This window comes from Saccopteryx bilineata, chromosome 2 (assembly GCF_036850765.1).
Source record: "Saccopteryx bilineata isolate mSacBil1 chromosome 2, mSacBil1_pri_phased_curated, whole genome shotgun sequence".
Lineage (NCBI taxonomy): Eukaryota > Metazoa > Chordata > Mammalia > Chiroptera > Emballonuridae > Saccopteryx > Saccopteryx bilineata.
The window spans coordinates 248,316,235-248,344,231 of record NC_089491.1 but is presented as its reverse complement, the minus strand read 5'-3'; the positions used below and the strand labels follow the sequence as shown (position 1 = coordinate 248,344,231).

Sequence of the window (27,997 nt, the reverse complement as noted above, 5' to 3'; positions counted from 1 at the left end):
GGAGGGCGGTCTTGGGGCCGTGAAGGAAGCAGGATAAAGAGACGGCCCTACAGACTGGGCTATGTGTTCTTTAATTACGGTTAAATAGAAATGGGCAGGGGTTCCATAGAAAAGAGTACCAGATGAGACCTGGGATGCACCCTAAGAGCCATGAGGTGGGTCCTGTGCCAGCCTGGCTGTGGCATGGCACCTTTCTTCTGTGGCTCCTGGAATAGTCACTGCTGTTGGCCCGGGCATGGGTCCCCAGAAGGCCGGAGTTCTCTGCTGATTGGACAGCTGCCCTGCAGGCTCCAAGAATCTCCCATGAGCCCAGCCCAGGCCTAGTCCTAGAAGAAGTCTGAGGCTTTGCGCCGAGCAGGGAGTTGCAGCAGGTTGTCCGTAATGGAGGCTGGGTCCTGGCTGAGGGGGGTGCGCGTGGCAGAGCCAGGAGCTGGTGTGCTCGTTGGGGTTTGGGGCCCGCCGGCTGGGGTCTTGAGGTGCGTTGAGCGTGCTGGGGATGGTGTGTAGCTGGCCCGCAGGGCTCGATCTGTGTACTTGCTGGCTGTCCTGCTTACAAGGCGCTGCAGGGCTGGAGACATGGCTGGGCTCAGGCCTTTGGGGGTGAGACTGGGGTGGGGGCGGTGAGCAAGAGAGGTAAAATTAGGCTGGATGGGGCAATGCCAGCAGCAGATCCTGCCACAACTCTACAAGAAGACACACAGGAGACCTGTGGTCATTCTGCGCTGAGAGCACCAGCCTAACTTGAGGTCGAGTGCTAATGCTGCCTTGACTAGGGGACTGGGGTGGACTCCAACTTCCTCCAAGGGGAATGATGGCAGCTGTTTTCACAGGACTGACAGGAGCCAGGGGACAAAAGGTCTAAAGGTGCCTCTTAGAGATGTGTCTAAGAGAAGACTGAAGCAAATATACAGAGGGTTCATACAGGGCTTCACTTTGGACCAGAAGAGCTGCCAGGAGCCATCAAAGGACCCCTGGGCGTTTCCTACAGACTGAATGTCCACATTTTGAATGGTGCGTCTAAGCAGGAGCAGGAAGAAACCCCCACAAGGCTCAGCACCCCTCACCTGGCCAGGTTTTCCGTCACTCTCCGCAAGGCCTCCTGCTTCTTGGCTCTGTTCTTGGCAGCAGCCTCGTTGGCCATCTTTAGCCCCAGACGCTCCCTGCGGCCAGGCTCCAAGATCTACAAAGTGGGTGTGTCAGCTTGCCATTAGCCAGGCAGTCCCTTTCTGCTGGAGGGCTGCCTCTTCCCACGGCCCCCATGATCCCAACAATGCAAAAACGTCCCCAACCAGTGAGGCTGGCTGCCCACCCACAAGGGTCCAGTCCACCCCACCTGTCATCATGGTCCTCTCAAAGCTCCGCTTTGACCAGCGGCAGTTAGGCCAGCCCCTGTGCACTGAGCCAAAAGTGGTCAGAAGACCACCCATCCACTTGGGGTCCCACCTGTGATCCTTCACCACAACCCACCTTGAAGGCTGGCCCTGGTGTCCTGTCCACGTAGGGGGTTTCCGATCCTTCAACTCTCAATGGTGTGTTCTCAACCTCCCCCCAGGTCATAAGTGGGGATTCGTTCACACCTGCAGATGGAGAACCCACAGCCACCTCAGGCTAGGGAAGCCAAGTCAGAATACAGCCTCCCTCCCACCACAGCCATCTCCCTGAAACCCGTGCACATTCCACCAAAGCTGGCAGCTAGCTGGCCCTTTCTCCTTCCCCAGGACTTTTGAACCCTGGCTTTTCAGTCCTCTGAGAGGGAAACATCAAGGCCACTATAAGGCCAGGCAGGCCCAGGCCCTTACAGACATGGACCATTATAGTTTGGAGAAGGGGGGCTCCCTAGAGAAGTTGGGCTGGGTTAGAAAATCCCTCTTCCACCTGACCGGGAGGTGGCGCAGTAGATAGAGTGTTGGACTGTCGGACTGGACGCAGAGGACCCAGGTTAGAAACCCCGAGGTCACCAGCTTGAGCGTGGGCTCATCTGGTTGAGTCCAGGGTAGCTGGCTTGAGCAAGGGGTTACTTGGTCTGCAGAAGTCTCCCCGTCCCAAAGCACATATGAGAAAGCAATCAATGAACAGCTAAGGTGCAGCAACAAAGAACTGATGCTTCTCATCTCTCTCCCTTCCTGTCTGTCCCTATCTGTCTCTCTCCCTCTCTCTCTCTTACACACACACACAGACATTCCCCCTTCCTAGCACAGGGCCAGGGAAGCCTCCTAGGGGTCGCTAATGGTACTTCACCCCAAGGCAAGAGACACTCAGGGACTTCTAGAGCTCTCATGTCTACCAGGATCCTGGGCACACCTGTGGCATTTCCACATGACCTAGCCTGTGCCGTGGCAACCAGCTCCCTAGAGTGCAAGGGCCAGCGCATGGAAGGGCAGAGGGACAGCATGTGTACTGCGAGACTGTCCCCATGGTTCATATACCTTCTGTGGGAAAAGACGCAGGGCTGAGGACCAGAGATGCCTCCTTACAGTACTCTGTGGATTTAGGTTTGTAAGCACGGTACACCTGCTAACGTGAGACCCAGAACAAGAAAACGTTACCTCAGGGCTGAGGGGACATCCAGCCCTAGCCCAGGCTAGTGGCAGGAGGTGGGCAGCCTGAGAAAGAGGCACAATCCTGCAGCTGCCCAAGGCCTATCTTGCCTAATCCGCACAGGCCAGGCATGGCCCGTTGAGGCCCCAGGTGCACCCCACCTCCTGCAGGCAATGGTTTGCCTTCCACTTAGGAAGATGCCTGCCTGGCACCCACTGAACTATACTGCCCTAACTGCAGATCAGAGCCCCAACACCCCTGCTTCCAACAAACTCAGTTTGTCCTGCCCAGCTCAGAGTGAGGGAGTGTGACCCCCCAGCTAAACAGACCAGACCCCACACATCTCAGGTCAAGTCTGCCTAAGACCAGCCCTGCTCTTGTGGATGGGACACTGGGTCCTTGAGTCATAAAAGGTGAGGAGGGGCAGACTCTACAGGAGTGCCAAGAGTGGCCAGGGCCAACCAAGCCTCTGCTCCCCAGGCCGTCCCCCAGATGGGCCAGCAGGTACATTTCTCACCAGGGGCAGGAGAAGGGGTAGCAACAAATCCAAATCCGCCAACTCGAGGGGATTCCTGGGGGATCAACTCCTTGCCGTCAGGGCCCACCTTGCCCTGTTTGTGCTGGAACAAGCAGAGAGGCTAGTGTCAGGGGGCCCCAACTGGCAGACGGGCAAGTGCACAGGAACACAGTGGAAACACTTCCCTCCCACGCAGGGCGGAGTCAGGGCTCTGGGGCTCATAGCACCCTTGAGGAAAGAGAGGGAGGATTCTGATCCTTGCAAAGACCCTGAGGACCTGTCAGAGCAGGCACCCAAAGAAGAAAGCTGCCCTCGGTACCCCACCTCCACGCAGGGCAAGGCTTGGCCACACCCCACGCAGGGTACTTTCAGGGACCACTGACTTCAGGTACCTGTAGGGTGCCTATGCTCTGATCTCTTCCCAAAAGGCCTCTAGAGCAATTTCTCTACCTCCTGTCTCCTACTCTTCAACCCCATGACCGCCAGAGCCACTGTCTCATGCCCTTATCCCCCAAGGGAGTTGACACCCCCAGAATGTTTCTGACCAAAACAGCACCCCAGTGGAAGACCACATGGGTCGAGAAGACTCAGGACCCTGCCACACAGGCGCCCAAATACCTCTGTACTGCTGAGCTCCACCAAGCCCAAGAACGGTCCTAATTTAAGAGTGATAGCCAAGACCAAAGAGGTTATTTTTACATAGTCAGCCTGCTATTGGCTCCCACCACCCACCTGGGCATTGAGGGCAGCAGCTTGCTGCAGCTGAGACCTGCTCAGGGCCTGGCTGAAGGGGTCCTTGAGGAAGCGTGTATTCCTATGTACCACCTGCCGGGGCTTCTTAAATAGCTGCTCCTCATCAGGGACGCCTGGCATACCAAGGAGAGAGGATAGCAGGTGTCAGAGGGGTGGGAAGGTCCCATCACCACCCCATGTTCTGGTCCTAAGAGAGGACAAGTCACTCCCCGCTGAGTGAAGCAGTCACTGACCTACTTCAGTCTCCGCAACACAAAACTTGAACACAGCTGGGGAGGGCCTCACTCCCTCACTCACCTCACACATAGACCGAATTGCTCTGAGACAGACCAGGACCCCCCGAGGCCCAGAATGCAAGAAACACAGACACACTCTGAAAGCCAGATCCAAACACACAGCCCCGCCCACACCGCCTGCTCACCCTCTGGGTAGTACATGAGCGAGTTCTTGGCCTTGTATTTCCAGGTCTCCACACCGGCCTGGCTGCTCTCAATGGCTTGGTGCTCTGCCGATGGGAGTGCAAGATTATCTTTCTCCCTCTGCATCACATGAGGAAAAGTGAGGGTCAGAGAGCCCCCAGGCACTGTGCCCTGGCTCTGGGACTCCCCCGCCCCAACAGAGGGTGCTTCTAACCCTGCACCCAGGGATACCTTCTCAAACTCCTCCTCAGCCTGGTAGAGCCAGGCATGGCGTGCCCGGCTCTTCTCCTTGGCCACCTCCATGATCTCCTGGAAGGAGGCGTTGTCCTCGCTTGTGTACCGGCTCAGGAAGTCATCCAGGCTGGGCAAGGGCTCCTTCTCCTCCTCCTCTCCTGCTTCTCCTGCTCATGGGTACAGGTGGGGTGACACAGAACCATCAGTGGCATAAATGCCACTTTGCAGTCTGTCGGTCCTGGGACCTGCAACGCCCTACCAGCAAGGCTAGAACCCCCACACCTGGTCCTAGGTCTGTCTGTGAGAGCCCACACTGACAGAGAACTCCCCACCCATTAGCAGAATCAACCTCCCCCCCCAACTGCCTAGGGAGCCCTTAGGAGCTTTCCTCATCTGCTGGAAGCCAAGAGAAGTGTGCTATCTGACTGGAAGGGGACCATCAAGGCATTAGAGATAGAGCAGGTGATCATAGCAGGACTTCCCCCAACAAAACTATGCTAGTCCTGTACTACCTGCTTCCAAAGCCCAGGCTCTCCCTCCATCCCTGGGATTCCCTTACCCAGACTACTCCTCCCTTCCTCATACCTATGGTACCAGTGGGTGACAGTCACCTAAGCCTCCCAACCTATCGAAGGGTCCGATGGCAGGGACTCCGTATGATATAGTGCTCTGGACAGGGCCTCACAGGCACTGGGCCACAACCCCAGCTGCCATCATAAGTGGCATCCCCATCGAGGGGTGTCCCTACACTGTGCGCGGCAGTGTAGACTTCAGCAAGGCCGTCGGAGCAGAGATTCTTCTTCCACTCTAGTAATAGTCTTTCTTTTTTTCCTCTAAGTTAGAAATGGGGAGGAGCCAAAACAAAGAATTGATGCTTCTCATCTCTCTCCTTTCCTGCCTGTCTGTCCCTATCTATGCTCTCTCTGTCTCTGCCACAAAAAAGAAAAGAAAAAAAAGAAAAAGAATCAGCAAGTTGCCTGTGATTTATGTGCCATACTGCAACGAAGAATCATTCTCCAAGGATATAACACAATGGACTGTGTTAATGGCAAAAAGAATTAGCTTTTAAAGCAGAAAACACTATCTTTGTGTGAATACACAGGGCAACTATGTTAGCATATAACACCACGCCATAGACCAGCACCTAATAGAGAACAGCATCTGGTCTGTCTGTATGCGCACTGGCACCATAATACTGGTGAAAACACTGAACAACCCATGAGGAAATCTTGTAGCATTTGGTACACCTATGTTCAACAGGGTTCTGAATGCTCTACCCTAGAAAGATGTGGTCATAAAGTCAAGATGTATCATACACAACTCAGGAAATGTGTTGAAAAAACTTACTCATTTGTTCTATGCATATTTGTGGAAGACACACAACATTCCATGAACTACATATTCCAGTGCAGAATATGTCAACATAAGCAAGATCAAGAACCTGCTCTTGCCTGACCAAGCAGTGGTGCAATGGATAGAGCATTGTACTGGGATGCAGAGGACCCAGGTTCGAGACCCCGACGTTGCCAGCCTGAGCGCAGGCTCATCTGGTTTGAGCAAAAAAGCTCACCAGCTTGAAGCCCAAGGTCGCTGGCTTGAGCAAAGGGTTACTCAGTCTTCTGTAGCCCCACAGTCAAGGCACATATGAGAAAGCAATCAATGAACAACTAAGGTGTCGCAACAAAAAACTGATGATTCATGCTTCTCATCTCTCTCCATTCCTGCTGTCTGTCTGTCCCTATCTATCCTGCTCTCTGACTCTCTCTGGCTCTGTTAAAAAAAAAAGAAAAAAAGAACTTGCTCTTGTGGAAAGAAGAAACAATAAACAAACAGAAATGCCTCTTTAAATGTCATGTCCCTTGATCAGAAAAGCAAGCTAGTAAAGCACAGAGTATCAGGGGTGATGTGACTTTTTTGGGGAGGTCAGGAAAGGTTCCTTAAGTGGGTAACATTTGAGAAGAAACCTGGAGAAAGAGGAGTGAGCTGTGACGTTATTTAAGGGAAGTGGCCAACTTGGAAGAAACAGGTGCAGAGGCCCTAGGGCAGGGGTCTCCAAACTACGGCCCTCGGGCTGCATGCGGCCCCCTGAGGCCATTTTTCCGGCCCCCGCTGCACTTCTGGAAGGGGCATCTCTTTCATTGGTGGTCAGTGAGAGGAGCATAGTTCCCATTGAAATACTGGTCAGTTTGTTGATTTAAATTTACTTGTTCCTTATTTTAAATATTGTATTTGTTCCCGTTTTGTTTTTTTACTTTAAAATAAGATGTGTGCAGTGTGCATAGGGATTTGTTCATAGTTTTTTTTTTATAGTACGGCCCTCCAACAGTCTGAGCGACAGTGAACTGGTGCCCTGTGTAAAAAGTTTGGGGACCCCTGCCCTAGGGCATCGTAAGGAGACAGCAAGAAAAGGTACCCTCTGAGGCCTATGAAACCCACCAGTCAGAGGCCAGCACACAGATAGGAAGCAAGATTCCCAGAGCATGGAAAAGGACCAGAGGCTCAGAAGACTGGCCCACATTTGGGACTGGACCTAGATCTTCTGCCTCCTAGACCAGTGCTCTTTGACCCACTGGGTTGCCACTTCGGCAAGGATACACCTCAGGTACAAGATGTGACCTGCCTCTGGACCACTGATTCCCTGTCAATCCCAAACAGGTGACAGAAAGAGGCCGCTCACTCACCATCGCCATCTTCCAGGCCCCGGCCCCTGCCACGGGGCTTCTGGCCCACCAATCCAGTGCCTGTGTGCACCTCAGGGGTTTCAAATGTGGCTGGAGTCACATCTGGGGAAGAGAGGGAATGGAGATTAAAGCAAGCCTGAGGCAACAGTTCAGCAGGTATTTCCATCACAGGAGTCCTCTTACAGGGTGGTGGGGGCTCTCGGGACATCTTGCCCAGAGCAGAGCCAAACTTGATGGCAATCTGACGCATCCGTTCCAGGTCTCCATTCTCCTCAGCCTCCAGGTATTCCTTCTGTGCCTGCAGCTTTTCCACGTCAGGAAAGAAGTCCCTCTGGATGACTGTCTGGAGGCCCTATCAGGGGAGATCAAAATCAAAGTCAGAGCTGCCACCTTGGATCCCCCACTTCTCAGTCAATGATGCTAAGGTTGCTGATCACCACCACCCCTGGCCTCGAATCTCTGCCCAATGATCCCCAGAGCTTAGGGCATTTCTCTTTCTGTTTTAGAGAGAGAGACAGACAGGAAGGGAGAGAGATGAGAAGCACCAACTTGTAGTTGTTATCACTTTAGTTGTTCATTGATTGCTTTCTCATACCTGCCTGGGGGGGGGGGGGGGCTGGAGCTGAGCCAGTGACCCTGCACTCAAGCCAGCGAACACCAGGTTTCGAACCTACCTGGTTCCTCAGTGTCCCAGGCTGAGGCTTTATCCACTGCGCCACCACCTGGTCTGAGGCTAATATAACAGGCGGCCTTGCTGTAACATCTAACGTTACTAAACGCTCCACTGATTTTCATGCAGCCCTTCTCTCTCCCCTCAGTAACTGGTCATTCTCATTCTCATTTGCTAGCCCTACAGCAGCTGGACCAACAGTAACTTCATTCCAACAGTAACTTTTTGTTTCCAATATAAACCCTTTACCTGGAAGACGTCAGCCAGTCACCACCAGCACCAGTTCAGATCCCCAATCTGTACCTCCAACCAGGCCTTGCTCCTCAGATACACATCTGTGCAGCCAGCTGTCCACTAATGTCACCTGCTTGTACAGCTTAGAGGCCTGGCAAACTTAACCAGTCCCAAACCAAACTGGTGGACTTCCTCCACCAATCGCGTGCCAGCTCCTCCTTCCAGCCTATCTGCGGTAGCACTAAGATCTATTATTTCAAGGTGCTGCCACAGCCTTTGCACTTGCTATTAACTGCTCTCAAGAAAGTCCTCTTTGCCGCCAGCCTTCCTCACGCTTACGCTTTTTCTTTCCTTCCTCACGCTTTCATAGAAACCTCGTTTCCCTAGCTCCCTACCACACACAAGCAGAACTACCTCCTCTCTCCCCCGACAACACAGCTAGTGCCTCTTAATCTGCATTGTGCTTATTTGGCTGTCGTACTGTCCATACCCCAAGGGCAGGGACTCGAGCTTATCCATCTCCGCGAAGGGACGACAGTGCCACGACTTGAGAAGAGATACCCTAGAGTAGCGCAGCGGGGAGGGGAGGGGATCGGAGAACCCAGAAGTCGCTAGTGCCCGCACCGAGGTCTTACCTCGATATACTCTTCCTCGTCCAAGACCCGTTGCTTCCTTGTCGCAGCCCGGGCCTCCCCAGCTGCCCGATTTCTCCCGGGCCCAGAACCGGTAGGGAGCAACAGGGCCCGGGGAGACGCACTGGGCGTCTCCATCGCTGTCCCAGGATTGCTCAAATGACGCGTCACACGTCTGAGGGGCGGGACTATGCTAGATGTACAGGGCGCTTCCAATAGTTGGCCAATGGGAAAGCTTCGAGTTTCAAAGGCCAATCCGCGCTCCCAACTGCAGGCCCTCGCTCTTATGGGAACTGTAGTTTTCTTCCCACCTCGCTCTGTTTATGTATAATTGTACTGTGGGCACTAGGCGGCGCTGTGATAGTAGGGATAAGGGGCGTGTCCTTCACGCTAATCTTGACAAGTTCTTGTGCTATATTAGGCCTGGGAATTCCAATTGCTCGCAAATAAACACTGCGTATGCTTCTATATTATTAACAAAAACACACTTCAAAAAATTTGATTATATATGCGTTTCAAAGCCTTTATTTGAACTTTATGCACGCAAAGAACCCAAGACAAATTTTTTTGGGATTTTTCTTTTTGTGATAAGAGACAGAGAAAGACACAGTTAGGGACAGACAGACAGGAAGGGAGAGAGATGAGAAACATCAGTTCTTCCTTGTGGCACCTTTGCTGTTCGTAGATTGCTTTCTCATATGTGCCTTAACTGAGGGCTACAGCAGACCAAGTGATCTTACCCCTTACTCAAACCAGCAACCTTGGACTCAAGCTGTTGAGCCTTGCTCAAACCATATGAGCCTGTGCTCAAGTTGGTGATCTCGGGGTTTCGAACCTGCTTCCTCCATGTCGCAGTCCAACGCTCTATCCACTGCACCATTGCCTGGTTACGCCCTAAGATAGGTTTCTGCCTTTTAATTTTTATATTTTTCCGGAATGAAAAGTGGAGCGCGCAGACAGACTCCCAACAAGCACCAGACAGGGATCCACCCAGCATGCCCACAAGGGGGCGATGCTCAGCCCCTCTGGGGCGTTGCTCTACTGCAATCGCAGCCATTCTAGCCCCGAGGTGCAGTCCATGGAGCAGTCCTCAGTGCTGGGGCCAACTTTGCTCCCATGTAGCCTTGGCTGCAGAAGGGAAGAGAGAGGCAGAGGGGAAGGAGAGTGGGAAGGGTGGAGAAGCAGATGGGCTCTTCTCCTGTGTGCCTTGGCTGGGAATCAAACCTGAGACTTCTACACGCTGGGCCAAAGCTCTATTGCTGAGCCAACCCGCCAGGGCTAAGACAAGTTTTTTTGTTTGTTTGTTTGTTTTTGGGGTTTTTTTTACAAGGACAGAGAGAGGGATAAACAGGAACAGAGAGAGGTGAGAAGCATCAATCATCAGTTTTTCATTGCGACACCTTAGTTGTTCATTGATTGCTTTCTCATATGTGAAAGGGGGCCTTCAGCAGATCGAGTAACCCCTTGCTCGAGCCAGCGACCTTGGGTCCAATCAAGCTGGTGAGCTTTTTGCTCAAGCCAGATGAGCCCACACTCAAGCTGGTGACCCCTTGCTTGAGCCAGCGACCTTGGGTCCAATCAAGCTGGTAAGCTCTTTGCTCAAGCCAGATGAGCCCGCACTCAAGCTGGTGACCTTGGAGTCTCGAACCTGGGTCTTTCCGCATCCCAGTCTGACACTCTATCCACTGTGCCACCACCTGGTCAGGCGAGACAAATTTTTGAAAAAAGAAAAATACGCCCTGGCAAGATAGCTGGGTTGGTCAGAGTCATCCAGAGATGCAGAGGTTGCCGATTGGGCCATCAGTCAGGGTACATTTAGGAACAGATCACAGTTTCTATCTCTTTCTTTCCCCCTCCCCCTTTGCTCCAAAATCAATAAATTTAGAAAGGAAGTTAGGAAGAAAAGAGAGAAGAGAAAGAAAAGGAAGGAAGGAAGGAAAATACGATGTTTTAATAAAGAAATGTCTGGTTAAAAATGATCAGATCCCACCCTAACCAGATGGCTCAGTTGGTAGGTTGCTGATTCGAGTCTGGGTCGAACATATGGGAACAGATCCATATTCCTGTCTCTTTCTCCTTCTCCCCCTTACTCTCTCTAAAATCAATAGACAGCCTGACCTGTGGTGGCGCAGTGGATAAAGCATTGACCTAGAATGCTTAGGTCACTGGTTGAAAACCCCGGGCTTGCCTGGTCAAGGCACATATGGAAGTTGATGCTTCCTATACTCTTCCCCCTGTTCTCTCTCTCTCTCTCTCTCTCTTTCTCTTCTCTCTATTTCTCTAATAAAAATGAATAAATAAATTTTAAAAAATAAAATTAATAAACATTTTAAAAAAATATCAGGTCCTGGCCTGACCTGTGGTGGCGCAGTGGATAAAGTGTCGACCTGGAAATGCTGAGGTCGCCGGTTCGAAACGCTGGGCTTGTCTGGTCAAGGCACATATGGGAGTTGATGCTTCCTGCTCCTCCCCCCTTCTCTCTCTCTCCTTTCTAAAATGAATAAAAAAAAAAATCAAAAAAAAAAATCAGGTCCTTAACTGCCAGAGTGGGCTTCCCAGAAGAGCATTAATTTTCATTGAAATGGACCAGAAACTACCTAAGATTTTTCAGAACTGATCATTTCTACCCAAAAGGAGATTGTGAATTATGTCAAACAAGTAAATTTTGCCCCAGAATGATTTAGTACAATAGACAGTCATTCCTTTATCCACCAGGGTCTCCATGGTAATGGTTCCTGCTCTCAAAGAGCTAACAGTTCAGTGAGGAAGACAGACTCTGGTTAGGTCATCCCATGAACAAGTTTAGAACTCCAGTTGACAGAAGCAAGAAAAGTTTGTACTTGAGGGCTGCTATCTAGGGGCAGTCAGGGGAAGTTTTCCTGAGCAGGATGTGATTGCAGATCCAAAAGAGAAACAGGCATTGATCAGGTGTACAGGAAAAAGCATGGGCACAGGCCCAGCAGCCAGAAGGGGAAGACCTTTGGATATACAGAGTACAAAGAGCAGTGAGGTGTGACATGGCCAGAGCGGCAGGCCAGGCTGCACGGGGTGGGATCTTGTAGGTCATGGTGAGTTTTTTCTTTTCTGTGGGGGCAATGGAAGCCCTTGGATTGCTCGGGGCAGGGGAGAGGCAGGTTCAGACTTGCAGACTTTACGCAGAATGAAGTAAAGAGGAACCAGTGTGGACAGAGATCACAAGACTGGAAGTGATTGCAATGATCAAGGTGAGAGATGATGGAGATTTTCACCAGGTTGGTGCAATTTGAAGCAAGGAAGAAGGTAGATTCTGGGATTGTTTTTGGGAAGTGAGATCAACTTGCTGTTGGCCTGTGTCTGGCGGGTCTGGGAGTGCGGTGGTTGTCTGCCCTCTGGTTCATGCACCTGGTGTGCACAGAAGAGGTCACCTTCCCAGGACAAAGTGACTTAGAGGAGCTTCCAGGTAGAGTAGTCAAAGGGACAGTTGGACATAAATATACAGCTCAGAGGAAAGGCCTTAGCTGGAGATGTAAATGTGGCAGCTGAGAACGAAGAAGATAAACCAGGCTGGGAATGGAGGTTAAGAGGGAAGTGCCTGGAATTCAGCCTCAAGGACATCTATGTTAACAGCCAGCTGTGAGGTGAGCCTTCTCAAGAGCAGCAAGAGGAGAAAGGAGAAAAATCAAGATGGCATCATAGCCACCAGTCCCTTGTAGGTGGAACTCTGATCCTGGTTGCCCCACACAATGGAAAAACAGCCACTCAGCCAAGGAAGGTGTGGGTCCTGGAACCCAGCAAGAGCAGGGTGTCCCAGCCTGCAGGGGAACTCCACAGGCAGACTACAGTGGTCATGCCAGGATTCCGGGGAAGGGCTCTGTGACAGCCAGAAGTGTGCAGAGCTGGTGGTGAAGCAACAGCTGCTGCCTTGGAGGCACCTAGCAGTTTTAGGCAGTTCTGGCTGGGGACACTATGCCTGCTCACTGGTATTTAAGCTGGCCAGCATGGGATGGTCCTGAGAACCACAGCTGTGACTTTTATGGTGAACTGTGTTTCTTGTCCGACACTCCCCCCAAACTCCCTCTGGGAACTGTAAGGGGGTAAAATAAGATTCTCAAGCCAGATATGGGAGGAGTTAGGTTCCTTGGGCCCAATGTTTCGGTTTACTTGGGAAACTGAAGTTGAGCTTTCGTGCTATCCTTTCACCTGGGGGGCAGGATGATGGAGGGGAGAATAGACATTTTCCAAGGCAGTGTGTGTGGGTAGGTCTTCCCAGTTGTGCCTTCTTTTGTCCCACAGAGTGGCAGATATTGACTGCTGTGAGGGAGGCAGACACCACAGCATGGAAATCTACCCCCACCTCGGGGGACGGAAACCAAGGACACCCACCCATGAAGAAGCTCCTGGAGGCCAGTACATGCCCCCAGGTGCCAGGCCACGACTGCTGGGCAGTCTGCTCTGCTGAGGGGCACCCTGGCACACAGACTGAGTCCTCTCTGGGTTGTGCTCCCCAAGACAAGCTGGCTCCTACTCCCTGGGAAGGAGAGAAGAGGGGTAGGTCACGCCCCTTCCCTGCCCTGGGGGGAAATGAAGCCAGCACAGACTTCAGACTCAATTGCTTTTGTGGTGTTTTTAGTTGCTTGTTTATTTTTCACTATTATTATAATAGGCTCACAGGATTGGGGATGGGGGTCTTCTGGAGAGACCTCACTCAACTTTCTCATTGTAAAGGTATGGACACAGAACCCAGTGCAGTACCCTGGAGCTGGCAGCCACCCCAGGATGCACAGACACCACTCACCCCTGCCTCGGGAGGGTTGTAGGCCAGGTCAAGGGGCCACATCCAGGCTGAGGAGAGGGAGGCCAGCGCATCCCCGGAAAAGAGGTCTCCTGGTCTCCTGTTGACAAAGGGTGATTCCTGTCCTGGGGCAAGATTAGTGTCTGGAAAGAGGGGTGAAGAAACCGACCTGCTCTGTGCCCCACCCCTCTACCTCCCAGGAAATCTCCCTGTCCTCTTGCCTGTTTGCCACTGGGAAGGAAAGCACACCTGGCTACTGGGTGTTCTCTCCTTTCATGCGCAGGTGGCACAGGGAGGCACACACGATCCTGCAGAGGGAGTCCTGCTTTGAGCTCCAGGACACAGGAAGCTGTGCAGATGGGAAGAGGCAGGAGTCCTCTCAGTTGTTTTTCGAGCAGGAGTGCTGACTCTCTGAGCCGGTCTGGAAGCGACCAAGCCCAGGAATAGCTCACAGAGGATCAGCAGCTCTCCTTGGGGGCCTTCTTGGCTCCGGGCACCGCGGACGCTCGCTTCTGGTGTCGCCATTTGGCCCGGCGGTTCTTGAACCAGACCTGAGGAGAACGAGGGGACTGCTCAGGCAGAACCCGTGTCCCGCCGGGCTCGCAATAGTGGACCTGGAGGTGTGGGTCCCTACGGGCGTATGGGTGGACGAGGGCTACGGGGCCGGCACTGAGTAGCGGCTGCTCGCCACAAAGTCGGTCGCCGGACGGGAAACCCCTTCCCACTCGGAACAGCCATTCCCTCCCAAGCCCTTCCCGTCCCCACCTTTTCCCCGCAGCGCCCAGGGCGCCCTTTCTACCGCTCTGTGCTCTTCTGAGCTCCCCCAATTCTGGAACATGAACGCGCGCCTCATTTGCCATCGGGGAAAAGAAAGTTTAAAACAAAGGAAAGGAAAACTAGCCTTACTTCCCTTCTAGTTCTAGCGATGTTTCCCCGCATGTGCCTGTCCCCGCCCGCCCCTTGCCTCGGAACTGACCCCTCACCCCACTGCTGTCCCGAGGTCTCCCGTGCCTCCTCCCGCCTCATTGCCAGCCCCCTACGCCAGGGTGGTCTTTGCCGAAGGAGGAAGGAAGCCAGCGGCCGAAACCTTTAGGGACCCTCTGGCAGTCCAGCAGGCGGGCCCCCACCTCCACGCGCTCCTCCCGCAGGCGGATGCGGCCGGCCAGGCGCTCGCGCGTGCCCACGTCGGGGTACTGGTTCTGCACAAAGAGCGCCTCCAGCGCCTGCAGCTGCTCCTCGCTGAAGATGGTGCGGTGGCGCCGCGTGCGCCGCTGCGGGCCGGGGCCGACTGTGCCCGGCAGCACTCCGGAGCTTCCGGGTGGCACGGCCAAGGGCAAAGGTGCCGAAGACCCCAGCCTCAGCGGCCAGGGCAGCCGCGCGCCTGCGGGGCGAGGGCGCGGTGAGGCGCAGGGACAGGTTTGCGCTGCGCAACGACCTGGCCACGACCCCGAGCCTCCCACGCCCGTGCCCCGCGCCCACTCACCCAGCCCGGAGGCCAGCTCCGGGGACCTGCGGGGTCCGCAGCAGCAGCAGCAGCAGGCGCATGGCGCGGCCTCGGGCGCCCCGGACTCCGCAGGCTCCGCAGGGCTTTGGCGGCCTGCCGGCTGCGGCGGGTGGGTGGCCCGGGCCGGAGGGCTCCGCTCGGGCAAGCTGGAGAGGATGTGCTCGATAGAGAAAGAGCAGGGTCGCCCGGGGTCCCCGCGGTTCGTCGCGCCCCCTGCCGCCGCCATGCTGGCGCGGCCCGGCCGCCGCATCCTCGGTGAATATATACGTCGGGGGGAGCGCGTCGTAATCTCTGGACCGGGTGCCTGGTCCACACGCGGGCTAATCCTGCTGCGTGGCAGCGAGCGCGCTAATCCTCGACCGTGGCGGCGGGAAATCCTGCCCCTCAACGGCCCGCGGGGGGCGGCCAGGTCTCCGGGAGGGGTCTGCAGGAAGCCCTGGGGCCCAGATACATCCTCTTGTCCGGCGGCCAGGGAGGCACGGAGGGCGCTTCTCACTGCCCACGGGGACTGGTCGTTCTCGCCTGACTGCTAGGTAGGGTAGCCGCCCCGCGGACGCCGACTCTGGCAGCCCCCAGATTGTGTGGGTGCCTCCTGGGTCCCTTCCTCCTGTAGCCAAGGCAGCCAGGGCTGCTCTTTGTCCCCTTCGGGGCCCAACCTAGGCAGGTGAACAGGTCTGTAGAAACCCACTCAAACTGCACAGTCTTATAGCCAGAACTGCTGGGCTCCAGCCTCAAATGGGGCCCGTCAGCAACCCCACACAACCCCACCGCTCACGGGCCTCAAACCTCCCACCAGCTTCGGAGCCTAGTCTCAACCTCCTGGAGGAAATGAGGGGCAACAACAGTAACTACTGTATTTCTGCTCACCACCAAACCCGAAAGCACCAGGCTCCACACCTCCAATTCCTAGCCTCTTTCCTGAGTCAGGGGAGACTTTGAGATTCTATCCAACCCCCAATACCTTAGTGTTCTGGAAAAACCCGTCCTCCTGATTGTAGTAGTTCTAGATAACCAGACAGGGTTGATATCAGTGGTAGTCAACTTGGTCCCTACCGCCCACTAGTGGGCGTTCCAGCTTTCATAGTGGGCAGTAGCAGAGCAACCAAAATATAAATATAAAATAAAAAGATAGATTTAACTATAGTAAGTTGTTTTATAAAGATTTATTCTGCCAAACTTAGCGAAAGTCCCACATAAAGTACTTGGTAAGTGCCTAGCCAGGCGGTGGCGCAGTGGATAGAGCGTCGGACTGGGATGCGGAAGGACCCAGGTTCGCCGGAGGTCGCCAGCTTCAGCGTGGGCTCATTTGGCTTGAGCAAAAAGCTCACCAGCTTGGACCCAGGGTCACTGGCTCAAGCAAGGGGTTGCTCAGTCTGCTGAAGGCCCGTGGTCAGGGCACATGTGAGAGAGCAGTCAATGAACAACTAGGGTGTTGCAACAAAGAACTGATGATTGATGCTTCTCATCTCTCTCCATTCCTATATGTCTGTCCCTATCTATCCCTCTCTCTGTCTCTGTAAAAATAAATAAATAAAGTACTTGGTAAGTAATTATTATTATATGCTTTAACTTGCTGTAACTCTGCTTTATAAATTTTATAAAGTAAAGTTATTTCCCTATAAATCACCATTACTGTGGAACCGGTGGGCAGTTAGAAAATTTTACTACTAACAGAGATACAAAAGTGGGCAGTAGGTATAAAAAGGTTGACCATCCCTGGAGCCGTTAGAGCATACTCCAGACACCAAGGATGTGGGTTCAATCCCATCAGGGCAAATATAAGAATCAATCAATAATTGCATAAATAAGTGGAACAAGTCAATGTTACTCTCTTCTCCCTCTCCCTTTCTTACTCTTGCTCTAAAAATAAATAAATAAAAATTTAACACAAATTTTTACTTTTTTAATGTCAAATAATTTTTTCCTTTGATTGCTTGTGCTTTTGGTGTCATATCTAAGAAACCATTATCAAATCCAAGGTTATGAAGATTTGCCCCAATGTTTTGCACTTTTATAAACTATAAGTTTTATAGTTTTACCTTTTAAACTTATACATTTGAGTTAATTTTCATATATGATGTGAGGTAAGGGTCCAATTTAATTTTTTGCATGCAGCTATCCAGTTGTCCTAGCATCATTTGTTGTAAAGATTCTTTTCCACTGTTGTACTGTTTTTGCACTCCTGTTGAAAATCAGTTGACCAGCCTGACCAGACGGTGGCGCAGTGGATAGAGCGTACATTCCACGTTGGAAACTGAGATCACCAGCTTGAGTGGGCAGCACTGTGTTGTGGACCGTTAATGGCAGGAAACCATTATAGATTCAAGGCTTAGCAAAAGGCTAAGTTCTCCCCCCTCCATCTCCATATTTGGCTTTGATGCTGAGTATTTGTACCCACTCTACTTGCTTCCTTGGGTTGCAGGAAGCAGGAAGCAATATACATGCCCTTCCTCTGACTCTTTGTTTCAGATGTTTGTAAATTTCACTAATGTATCCTGTTTTTGCCTTGGGAGAGTTCCTGTCTTAGCCTTTGATGTGCAACTTTGTATCAGGATCCTTGATTTGCATAGGTCTATATAATAAAGCGAACTAGGGCTATGAGGCACCAAGATACTGCCAGGCAGTTTGAGGAGTCCTTCCGGTCCCATTGGTTTTGTTCTGACAAAGTGTGTTTCCTCAATTCCGCACCGTTATTTGGAGCCGCGCTCGTCCGCGGCAGCACTGGCTTGCGCGTGGGATCATAGACATGACCCCATGGTCGCAGGCTTGAACCTAAGGTTGCTGGCTTGAGCAAGAGGTTACTGGGTCAGCTGGAACCCCTTGGTCAAGGCACATGTGAGAAAGCAATCAATAAACAACTAATGTGCTGCAACTTGAAGTTGATGCTTATCTCTCTCCTTTCTTGTTGGTCCCCGTCTGTCCCTCTCTCCCTCTCTAAACAAACAAACAAACAAATAAATTGACCATAAATGAAAGGACTTGTTTATTATGAACTGTGCTCCATTGATCCATGTGCCTCCTTTAATGGCAATACTATGCTGCCTTGCTGAATTCTTGCAGTCAGTTTTGTGACGGGAAAGTGTGAGCTCTCCAACTTTGTTCTTTTTCAACATTGGTTGAGCTATTCTGGTTCTCTTGAATTTCAATTAAATTTTAGGACCAGTTTTTCAGTTGCTGCAAAGAAATCAGCTGGAATTTTTTACAGAGATTGCATTGAATCTTTATACATTTATCAGTTTGGGTAGTACTACCATCTTGACATTAATTCTTCCAACCCATAAACAGGGGATGTCTTCCATTTATTTAGCTCCTCTTTATTTTAGTTATGTTTTGTGATTTTCAAAGTATAGTATGTTCACTTATTTGGTTAATTGTACTTCTAGTTATTTTGTTCTATTTAATGTTATTATGAATGGTTATCTTCATTTTCAGATTGTTCACTGCAAGTGTATAGAAATACAAATGATTTTTGTACATCGACCTTTTATCTTGCAACCTGATGGACTTGTTTATTAAATCTAATAGGATTGCCTGACCAGGCGGTGGTGCAGTGGATAGAGCGTTGGACTGGGATGTGGAAGGACCCAGGTTTGAGACCCCCAAGTCGCCAGCTTGAGCGAGGGCTCATCTGGTTTGAGCAAAGCTCACCAGCTTGGACCCAAGGTCACTAGCTCAAGCAAGGGATCACTCGGTCTGCTGAAGGCCCACGGTCAAGGCACATATGAGAAAGCAATCAATGAAGAACTAAGGTGTTACAACAAAAAACTGATGATTGATGCTTCTCATCTCTATCTGTTCCTGTCCATTAGATCTAGTGACCTCAGCCTCTTGCTTTTCTATTATTTTTATTTATTTATTCACTTACCTTTGTTTATTTCATTGACTTTAGAGAAAGGGAAAGAGCAGAGAGACAGGAACATCTGTTGTTGTATGTGCCCCTGACTGCATATTGAATGGGCAACCTCTGCACTTTGGGACAATTCTCCAACCAACTGAGCTATCCAGCCAGGGCATTTGTTTAATTTTTATTTTTTGAAAGAGGCAGGGAGAGAGAGAGACAGGAACACTGAGCTGCTCCTGTTTATGCTTTGACCATATTTATTTTTTAATGTGGTGAAATACACACAATATAGAATTTACTGTTTTAACTATTTTAATTTTTTAAATTCATTTTAGAGAGAAGAGACAGCGAGAGAGAAGAGGGAGGAGCAGGAAGCATCAACTTCCATATGTGCCTTGACCAGGCAAGCCCAGAGTTTTGAACTGGCAACCTCAGTGTTCCAGGTTGATGCTTTATCCACTGGGCTACCACAGGTCAGGCTGTTTTAACTATTTTAAAGTACACAAGTCACTGGCATTAAGTCCATTCACAATGTTGTATAACCATCATCACTATCACTTGGAGATCATTTTTATTATTCCTTACAGAAACTCTATACTCATTAAATAATCACTAACACTTTATTTCCTCCCACCTTTAATGCCTGACAATCAGGGTTTATGGCTGAAATCAATTAAATGCATATACTACATTTTAAAATCGATTTACCTCCCCTGGCTGTTGGCTCAGTCAGTTGGGGCACCCTCCCAAAACGCCAGGCTTGCAGGTTTGATTACCAGTCGGTGCACATACGGGAAGCACAGCTAAGTGCAACAACAAATGAACGCTTCCCTCTCTCTCTCTTGCTCTCCCTTCCTCTCTCTGTCTCTCTAAAAATCAATCAATAAATTTTTAAAAAAATATAAAATTAAATCCACTTATTTACTGGTGAACATTTGGGTTGTTTCCACTGACTATTCTAAATAGTGCTGTTGTGATTGTGGATGTATAATATCTACTTGAGTCCCTGTTTTAAATTATTTAATATATTCTCTTTTTAGATTTTATTTATTGATTTTACAGGAGGCTGGGGAGCAAGAAGTATCAACTCATAGTTGCTTCACTTTAGTTGCTCATTACTGCTTGTTGCTTGTCATATGTACCTTGACCAGGCAAGCCCAGGGTCTTGAACAGGCGACCTTAGCATACTAGATAGATGCTTATCCACTGCAACACCACAGGCCTTGTACATGCCCTGTCTGGGGTTTGAACCCACAACCTTGGCATATCAGGATGACAGTCTAACCAACTCAGCTACTTAGACAGGGCATATAAACTTTACTGTTTTTAAATTTTATTTATTAATTTTGGAGAGAGGAAGGAAGAGAGACAGACAGAAACATCAATCTGTATCTGTATGTGCCCTGACTGGGGATCAATCCCTTAACCTTTGCATATCCAGGCAACACTCTAACAAACCGAGCCATCTAGCCAGGCTAAATACATGTGGTTTATGGTAGTTTAGTGTGCTTTAGTAAAATGGTTTTCTAAGAATGTTGTTTGCTAATTCCAACATCTGTGTCTCTCCTCCTCTCCTTAGACGGATGTCAATTGCCCTAGCCAGATAGCTTGGTTGGTTAGAACATTGTTCCACTACACACAGGTTGTGGGTTCAATCCCTGATCAGGACACTTACAGGAACAGATCAATGTTTCTGTCTCTCTCTATCCCTTTTTCTCTATAAAAAAAGAAGTCTAGGTCCTGGCCGGTTGGCTCAGTGATAGAGCGTCGGACCAGCATATGGATGTCTTGGGTTCGATTCCTGGTCAGGGCACACAGGAGAAGCAACCATCTGCTTCTCCACCCTCCCCCTCTTGCTTCTCTCTCTCTGTCTCTCTCTCTGTTCTCTCTCTGTCTCTCCTCCTTCTCCTCCTCTCCTGCAGCCATGGCTTGATTGTTGATTGGAACAAGTTGCTCCTGGGTGCTGAGGATAGCTCCATGGCTTCTGCCTCAGGCACTAAAATAGCTCAGTTGCTGAGCGATGGAGCAATGCTCCAGATGGGTAGAGCATTGTCCTGTAGGGGCTTGCCGGGTGGATCCTGGTCAGGGTGCTAGCAGGAGTCTGTCACTGCCTACCCTCCTCTTGCTTAAAAAAATAAAATGAAAGAAAGAAGGAAAGAAAGAAAGAAAAAATAATAAAGCTATCAATCATATTGGATTAAGAGCCCATGTTACTCCAGTATGATCTCATCTTAATTTACATCTAAATTACACTTGCAAAGCCTCTATTTCCAAATTAAGTGCACATTCACAGGTACCAGGTCTTATGACTTCAACATCCCATTTGGGAGACACAACAGAAATATAGGATGACTAAACATCCTAGTTTATGCACTCAGAGTCTTGCCTCTTGAGAAACAGATGGTTGGTCACCCTGGAAGCAGGACAGGGCTGGGTATGGGGTACAGAGTACCAAACAAGAAGGTGGTCTCAGTTAGAGGCCAATGTCCATTAATCCTCATGGAAGTGGGTCACAGACACAGAGTGCTTCAGAATTGAACTACCTTGAGGCAAAGCAGGGTCTGCATTTTTATGCCCATGCCTGTTGGTCCTTGTCTGAGCTCTGCCTCCAGCTCTGGACCGCTGTTGTATGAGCAGCTTCATCACCCAGGGCAATGCTCCCAAGGTGGAAGCTGATGTGTGCCATTAGCCACTAACACTCAGAGAAGCAGGATGGATGCACTGACTACTGAAAGGATCTGGGCAAAGCCCCAGTGACCTCCAAAGCACCACTCACCAGTATTCACTTCTCTCCCTTGGTTAAAGGCTCATCTTTCCACCTACCTGCCTGGGTAAACACGCACCAAGACTCCTGTTGACCTTGGTAAATGCACACCCATCCACTCAGGTAAGCGTTCCACCAATTCACCTACCTGTGCATCTTGGTAAGCCTTCACCTGCCCCAGAGCTGCTCAAGCCTCAAACTCTCCAACAGTGCTTGATATTCCCTTTGCATCCCACCCCCAAATCTCATTGGATTTATTGCCTGAGTCTGGACCTCTGCACTGCTCCCTTCACAGTGCTAGCTGCAGATTCCTGCTACCTGGGCCCTTACCATCACTGTCCAACCCACTTCTAGCCACTTTCCCTCCCTGAATCCTTTCTAATGGAGCCTACCCCAGAGGCTGTGATCTCTGCAAACACAAGTCTAATCAAGGTGCTCCCCTGCTTCAAACTCTCAGGATAAGAGGATCAGCTGCCCATCCCCATGGTCCTTTGGCCCCTGTTCTCTGCCACTGCAGTCCATCTGTCCCATCAGGCTTCTGCCTCCTCTCTCCAGCTGTGCAGTCTCCAAATCAGCTCTTCCAATTCACACCGCTTTCAGCCAGCCTGGTCCCTCTCAGCTACCCTGGGGCTCAGTGTGACTGCTCTGGGGCTCACTGTGGCTTCAGAAGAGGGTCCTTCTCAACTTATCCCACCTGCCCTCCAACGGAGGTCTCAGGCTCCCTCCACATGCACACACTTACTGACAATCCTAGCTGCCATCACTTCTGTTTCTCAGACTGAAGAGCACTGAAGAGCAGGCCCACCGGCTTCCAGGACTGGTCAAAGATGGTCAGTGCAAAAGGGAAGGGAAGGGAAGGGCCTGTGGAGGTGGGGTAGTGGGAAGGACTAGGGGAGCATCAGGGGCCAGGGAGGAATGGATGTGCAGATGAGTCCTGAGAGACCACTGACTGGACTGTCAGAGGCCAGAACTGAAAGGTAGGCCCAGCAAGGTCCAAAGTGGGTTTGGGGCTAGGTCTCAGCAAGAGCAGGGGTGAGGCTAGAGGAGAGTGGGTTTTGTGTGGTCTCTCAGCATTCAGCCGAGATGGCTCCCAGGATGGAGGTGGGGAGAGGGTCCAGGGTGGGTGCAGCTCAGGGTTGGGGAAGGCAGACAGGGGATGGAGGTGGGGAGCTAGGGATGCTCTCTGCTCTCAGAGGCTTCTTCCCTCCCTCTTTCCCCATCCCGCACTTGGACCCTCTTTCCCACCTTCCTCCCCAACGGGCAGCAGGCGATGCCATCAGGATTCCCCTGATTGCTTTCTTTCATCGTGGTGCCTTTCTCTGCAGCAAACGCCCGTTAATGCCTCCTTTATCACGGAATTAGAGGATTTAGAACGGATCTCACAAAGAGGCCCTCGATAGCGGCCGTAATCAAACGCCAATCGGCCCGATCTCGAGCGGGACGGGGAAGAAAGCGAGCGGTGGGGATTAGCGCGGACCTGCGGCCGCCGGGAGAAGATAGATAGCATCGCCGGGCCGCGGGTCTGAAGCCGCCAAGGAGGCCGGCCGTGGCCGCGGAGAAAGGCAGGCTTAGCTGCTCCGCGCCGGGGATTCTGAAGCCATTAGGGGGGATTAGCACCCGGGTTAATCTGCTTTGGCCGCTGCTCAATTGTCAGCAGGGAATGGGGAGGTGGACTCATGGAGCAACCACGGGACGTCTGCAGTCCAGGCCCTGGGGCTGATCTCTGTTTTCCTGGCTTTCATCAGGCCAAGCTTCATCCTAAGAACCAGAGGGAGGAATAATACCATGGTTGGTCAGAACAATGCTGATGGATGGATCTGGTCCACTAGGTGAAAGTGGAGCCTGGCTCTTGGTTCCAGTCTTTGCAAACTCTGCCAGCCTTCCATGGAGATCAGATGTGCCCCTGCCCCTCTTCCCAGTCATCCTTCCCTTCTCCTGACCAGCAGATGGAAGGACACCATCCTTTCCCCATTCCACCTTTGTGACCCTGGGTGTTAGCCTCCCCGCTGAACTTGGGTTCCGCAGTAAGGCACACATCCCTCCCCATCACAAATGACCAGGGAACAGGTCTCAGACTGGGGGATGTGGGATGATGACAGAGATCAGCAGAGCTACTGCTTGCAGACTCTTAAGCTTTCCCTTGTGGTCCCTTCCTAGGATATGGACCCCTAAGGGGCATGTTTGTTGATCTACTAGCTGACAGAGCTGATGTAATGATACCTACTGCCTCCCTCACCATTATTTCCAGCCGCCTCTCAGTAGGCGGGGCAGGGTGGGGCTGTGCAGGCCTGGGCCTCCATAGCTCCAGATGGATCCTTTGTCTATTCCTGGGTTTTCCCATTTGAGAAAGGGTTGGCTGAGAGGAGGAAAGGTCTGTCAGGAGGTGCCACTGTCTAATTGTGCAGCCTGTGCTTACTACCGCCTCCTGTAGGGACACCTACCCAGCCCCTGCTCCTCCCCTTGGTGTTGTAAAGTACTGTACACATACTTAAATCTGCAGGTTACATAGAGACACCAAGTCCAAATGAATTTTTGAGGAGTTTATTAATTATCCGGCTAGCTACACGGGGCACAATCCCAAATCAAGTAGAAAGTCCCTACCATTCTGTGGCTGATTTTATAGACCAAATCACATACTGGTTGGGATGGGTAAGGAGGGGCTTGTGATCCCTTTGTCTCTAGAGGTATACGTTACTCTCATGACTTTAGGATGAGAGGGTGAGTCAGAGTGTAGGAATTCTTTTTTTTTTTTTTTTTTTTTTTACAGAGGCAGAGATAGACAGGGACAGAGAGAGATGAGAAGCATCAATCATCAGTTTCTCGTTGCGCGTTGTTGCGACTTCTTAGTTGTTCATTGATTGCTTTCTCACATGTGCCTTGACCGTGGGCCTTCAGCAGACCGAGTAACCCCTTGCTGGAGCCATCGACCTTGGGTCCAAGCTGGCGAGCTCTTTGCTCAAGCCAGATGAGCCCGCGCGCGACCTCGGAGTCTCGAACCTGGGTACTTCCGCATCCCAGTCTGACGCTCTATCCACTGCGCCACCGCCTGGTCAGGCAGAGTGTAGGAATTCTTAACGTACATAAACATTCTTTTTTGTGTGTGTGACAGAGACAGAGAGAGAGTCAGAGAGAGGGACAGACAGACAGGAAGGGAGGGAGATGAGAAACATCAATTCTTCCTTGCGGTTCCTTAGTTGTTCATTGATTTCTCATATGTGCCTTGATGGGGGGGGGGCTACAGCAGACGAAGTGATCCCTTGCTTGAGCCAGCAACCTTGGGCTCAAGCTGGTGAGCCTTGCTCAAACCAGATAAGCCCGTGCTCAAGCTGGCGATGGAGTCTTGAACCTGGGTTCTCCGCATCCCAGTCTGATGCTCTATCCACTGCGCCACTGCCTGGTCAGGCTAAGCATTCTTTTGTAAAGGCTTTTAAGAAAAGAGAAGTGAAGGGATTCTTAGATAAGTTCTATCTTCCTTGCTCTTGCTCTGTAGTTACATTATGACCTATTTGACCCAGTTGCCCTTGTAAGCCAAAAAGCTCCAGCATTCTTCTCCCTCCATTCTCCACAGAAAGGAGGGGGCATAGAAGCCTGACCTTTCCTTTTAAAATTATTTTTATTTATTTATTCATTTTAGAGGGGAGAGAGAGAGAGAAAGAGAGAGAGAGAGAGAGAGAGAGAGAGAGAAGGGGGGAGGAGCAGGTAGCTTCAACTCCCATATGTGCCTTGACCAGGCAAGGCCAGGGTTTTGAACCAGCAACCTCAGCATTCCAGGTCGATGCTTTATCCACTGCACCACCACAGGTCAGGCTGACCTTTCCTTTTTAAAATGGCATTGCCAATACTAAGTTTTACAGTTCCTTGGCACCTTATCATTGGGTTGCAAATGACAGGCTCCCACAGTGGGGGACTCAGAGGGATGATCCTGCATCATAGCGTTTCCCTGGTCTCCTCCTCCATGGGGAGGTGGCGAGGCCATAGAGCTTTACATGAACCCATGGATGGCAACAGGTGGCTGGCCTGGAGCTGGCCAGTCAGGCAGAATGGGGAGGGGTTAGCGGTGGATAGAGGCTGATGGAGCCCTTCTGGCCCCTGACCCTATATCCTTTCCCATGGCTGAGACAGGGAGACAGGACTCTGGAAAAAAAGCTGCAAGGGCAGGGAAAGACACAGTCAGAAGTCCTTTATTTCTGCACTTGGCAGTGACCGGCGTCTCCCTAGGCCAGACCCTCTGGAGGGACACAGGGGTGAGCCACAGGACCAGGCTCTGCCTCTCTAGAAGCTTAGGTCTGAGGACAGAGGAAAGGGACACGGCAGGGAAAGGGGAACATGTCCCCCTACCTGCGCATAGGCCAGGCGGGGCATGAAGGACAGTGAGGGAAAGTGTTCAGGGAGAGGGAAGGGCGGTGCGCAGCGGTCTAGGAGTGAAGAGAGCGCAGGAGAGGTATGTCTCCTCAGACTGGTGCGTTAGGAAGGGCCTTTGGCAGCCAGCACCCAGCGTGGGCAGTCAGTCGTCGAGGCAGGCGTTATCAGCGACTTGGGGAGCGGTTGGGGTTTTGCAGATGAGGTCTGTGCACTGGCGTTGAAATTTGAGGGCCAAAGGCTGGAGGAAGTAACCGTGAGGGCAGTAGGGATAACTCAGATACCCTGCCCTAGGACTGAGCGCGCGCCCGTGATGTCATCAGTGCGCGCCACGCCCCGACTTCCGGGCGCGATTTGACTCCCCTGGCTGTTCGTGTAGCGCGACCAGCCTGGGTGAAAGGCCATGGAAATCCAGCCTCTTCCTCAGAAATGGGCACGGGAGGCCTCCTGGGTACCTCCAGCACCCACAGACCCCGGTGGCTGAGAGCGGTCCTGATGGTCTTTGGCCTTTAGCAGCCTGCCGGGGGGGGGGGGGGCGCAAATGAGTGGCCGTGAGGGCGACTGTCCTCTCAGCCCTGACAAGTACAACCCCTTTCTCATGACCTGATCGAAACCGCAGGATGAGCTCCGGGTCACGATCGCGGGCAGTTAATTTACCTTACCCCCATCACAACCCTGGGGAAGTCTCCTAGGCACCAAGAGCAGAGGTGCCTAGCCAGGTCACAGGTGGCAGCGTGGTGGAGGAGGCTCAGCAGTGCGCCGCCAGGGGACAACAAGCAGGCTCATCAGAAAGCTTCAGCGGCTCTAACCCAGTTAAGCATGTGAAAACTGCTCAAGGCCCCAACAGCTTTCTGCAGCAGTGCTTTCCAGCCTGGGGTTAGGTAGCAGACCATTGTAGGAATCTGAGCAGTGCTTAGGGGCAGAGGAGGTAGCATGGTTTATCCCTTGAGGTCATTTCAGGAGATGACACCCCTGTATCCAAGTGGGGCCTTTCAGGTCAGGCTCAGGCCAATGGAAAATTAAGAAAGGTGGGTGTGGCTGACCAGGCAGAGGATACAAAGGTGACAACAGTTTTGGAGGGTCAGGGTCAGGGCACGATTTGAGTAGAAGTGAGGTTGCTCTGAGGGATATTTGCTAGAGAGGTGAAGGAGGGGAGCTACAAGGCCACACCAGGGACCAACATGTTTTCCATAAACCGCCCACATTGTTGGTCTACCCTATGGATCCTGAGTGTTCTCAGTGGTCTTCCCATAGTCCTTTGAAGCCAGTTCTCCATTGTGCCTGCATCTCCATCCTTGTTCTGGTGTGCCTATTCCCTGTTCCTAGATCTTGAGGAGGCAAGAGATACTTACGCCCCCTAATTTTGTGCCCCTTAACACAAACCCCCAACCAAGGAATCTGAAAATGGGAAGTAGAAAGTCCAGATGATAATATTCTGGCATCCTCAACTGAGATTATTTGCTGTGACAATTGAGAGCACAATCTGAGAAATAGAATTCTCTTTGTTGGGTAAAAGGAGACAGACCATTTGTCAGGGGGAGTTGCAGCCCCTGGCCCCTGACCCTATCTCTTTTCCGTGTGTGTGTGTACTAAACTCTGATTGCCATTTATCACCCATACAAGGACATGGGAAAACCCAGGGGACACCCATGCATCAGTATCACCCAGTGAAGAAAGGGTTAAAGAAGTTGGAGTTGGTGGACAGCTGTATGAGGACCTTTGCCTAGAGGGGTAGCCACATAGTAGTGAAGACAGGGCTGGAGAATGACCAAGGCCTGCCCCAGAAGTAGCCACCAACCCGCCCTCTATTCCTTTGCCCTATCCCTGAGGCCACTGGCCTTTCTGGGCACATTCTGTGATCCCAGGCTTGAGGCTCTGCCAGATGGTGAAGGCTGCCAGAGGCTGAGCGGATGCTGGATGTGGTTTCTAGCCTGGCTCTGGCTGTGGGAGGAATATGGTATTCTGCGGTCTATGTACTCCTCAGCTCACATCTCTTCTGATAGGCAGACACAGCCGCCTCCTCCCTGACACTGGCCTGTGACCAGGCTGGAAGTCTTATCTAGTCTGTTCTGCTTCCTAG

At 51.5% G+C, this 27,997-nt stretch overlaps 2 protein-coding genes across 2 annotated transcripts; both read right to left on the bottom strand.

Annotated features, from left to right (window-relative positions):
- Nucleotides 1-52: 52 nt before the first annotated feature.
- On the bottom strand, nt 53-8,843 carry ESS2 (ess-2 splicing factor homolog). The gene is made up of 10 exons (XM_066259884.1): nt 8,682-8,843; nt 7,326-7,494; nt 7,143-7,244; nt 4,459-4,628; nt 4,230-4,347; nt 3,788-3,921; nt 3,056-3,158; nt 1,468-1,577; nt 1,065-1,180; nt 53-606 (listed from the first exon to the last, which is right to left on the bottom strand). Exons 1-10 carry the CDS (start codon nt 8,814-8,816, stop codon nt 327-329), a joined length of 1,437 nt encoding a protein of 478 aa, XP_066115981.1. The 5' UTR covers nt 8,817-8,843; the 3' UTR covers nt 53-326.
- A 5,064-nt stretch (nt 8,844-13,907) lies between these two features.
- Nucleotides 13,908-15,179, bottom strand: GSC2 (goosecoid homeobox 2). The gene is made up of 3 exons (XM_066259895.1): nt 14,933-15,179; nt 14,577-14,830; nt 13,908-14,000 (listed from the first exon to the last, which is right to left on the bottom strand). The coding sequence occupies exons 1-3, from the start codon at nt 15,177-15,179 to the stop codon at nt 13,908-13,910; spliced, it is 594 nt and encodes a 197-aa protein (XP_066115992.1).
- Between the last annotated feature and the right edge of the window lie 12,818 nt (nt 15,180-27,997).

Excerpts from the sequence above, each read along its gene's own strand:
- ESS2 (XM_066259884.1), bottom strand. The coding sequence starts at position 8,816 with ATGGAGACGCCCAGTGCGTCTCCCCGGGCCCTGTTGCTCCCTACCGGT. Across the intron at positions 3,159-3,787 it reads CTGCTGCCCTCAATGCCCAG|CACAAACAGGGCAAGGTGGG; the intron begins GTGGGTGGTGGG and ends TGCTTGTTCCAG. Across the intron at positions 1,181-1,467 it reads CACCAGGGCCAGCCTTCAAG|ATCTTGGAGCCTGGCCGCAG; the intron begins GTGGGTTGTGGT and ends CCCACTTTGTAG.
- GSC2 (XM_066259895.1), bottom strand. The coding sequence starts at position 15,179 with ATGGCGGCGGCAGGGGGCGCGACGAACCGCGGGGACCCCGGGCGACCC. Across the intron at positions 14,831-14,932 it reads GGAGCTGGCCTCCGGGCTGG|GCGCGCGGCTGCCCTGGCCG; the intron begins GTGAGTGGGCGC and ends CTCGCCCCGCAG. Across the intron at positions 14,001-14,576 it reads TGCGGGAGGAGCGCGTGGAG|GTCTGGTTCAAGAACCGCCG; the intron begins GTGGGGGCCCGC and ends CGTTCTCCTCAG.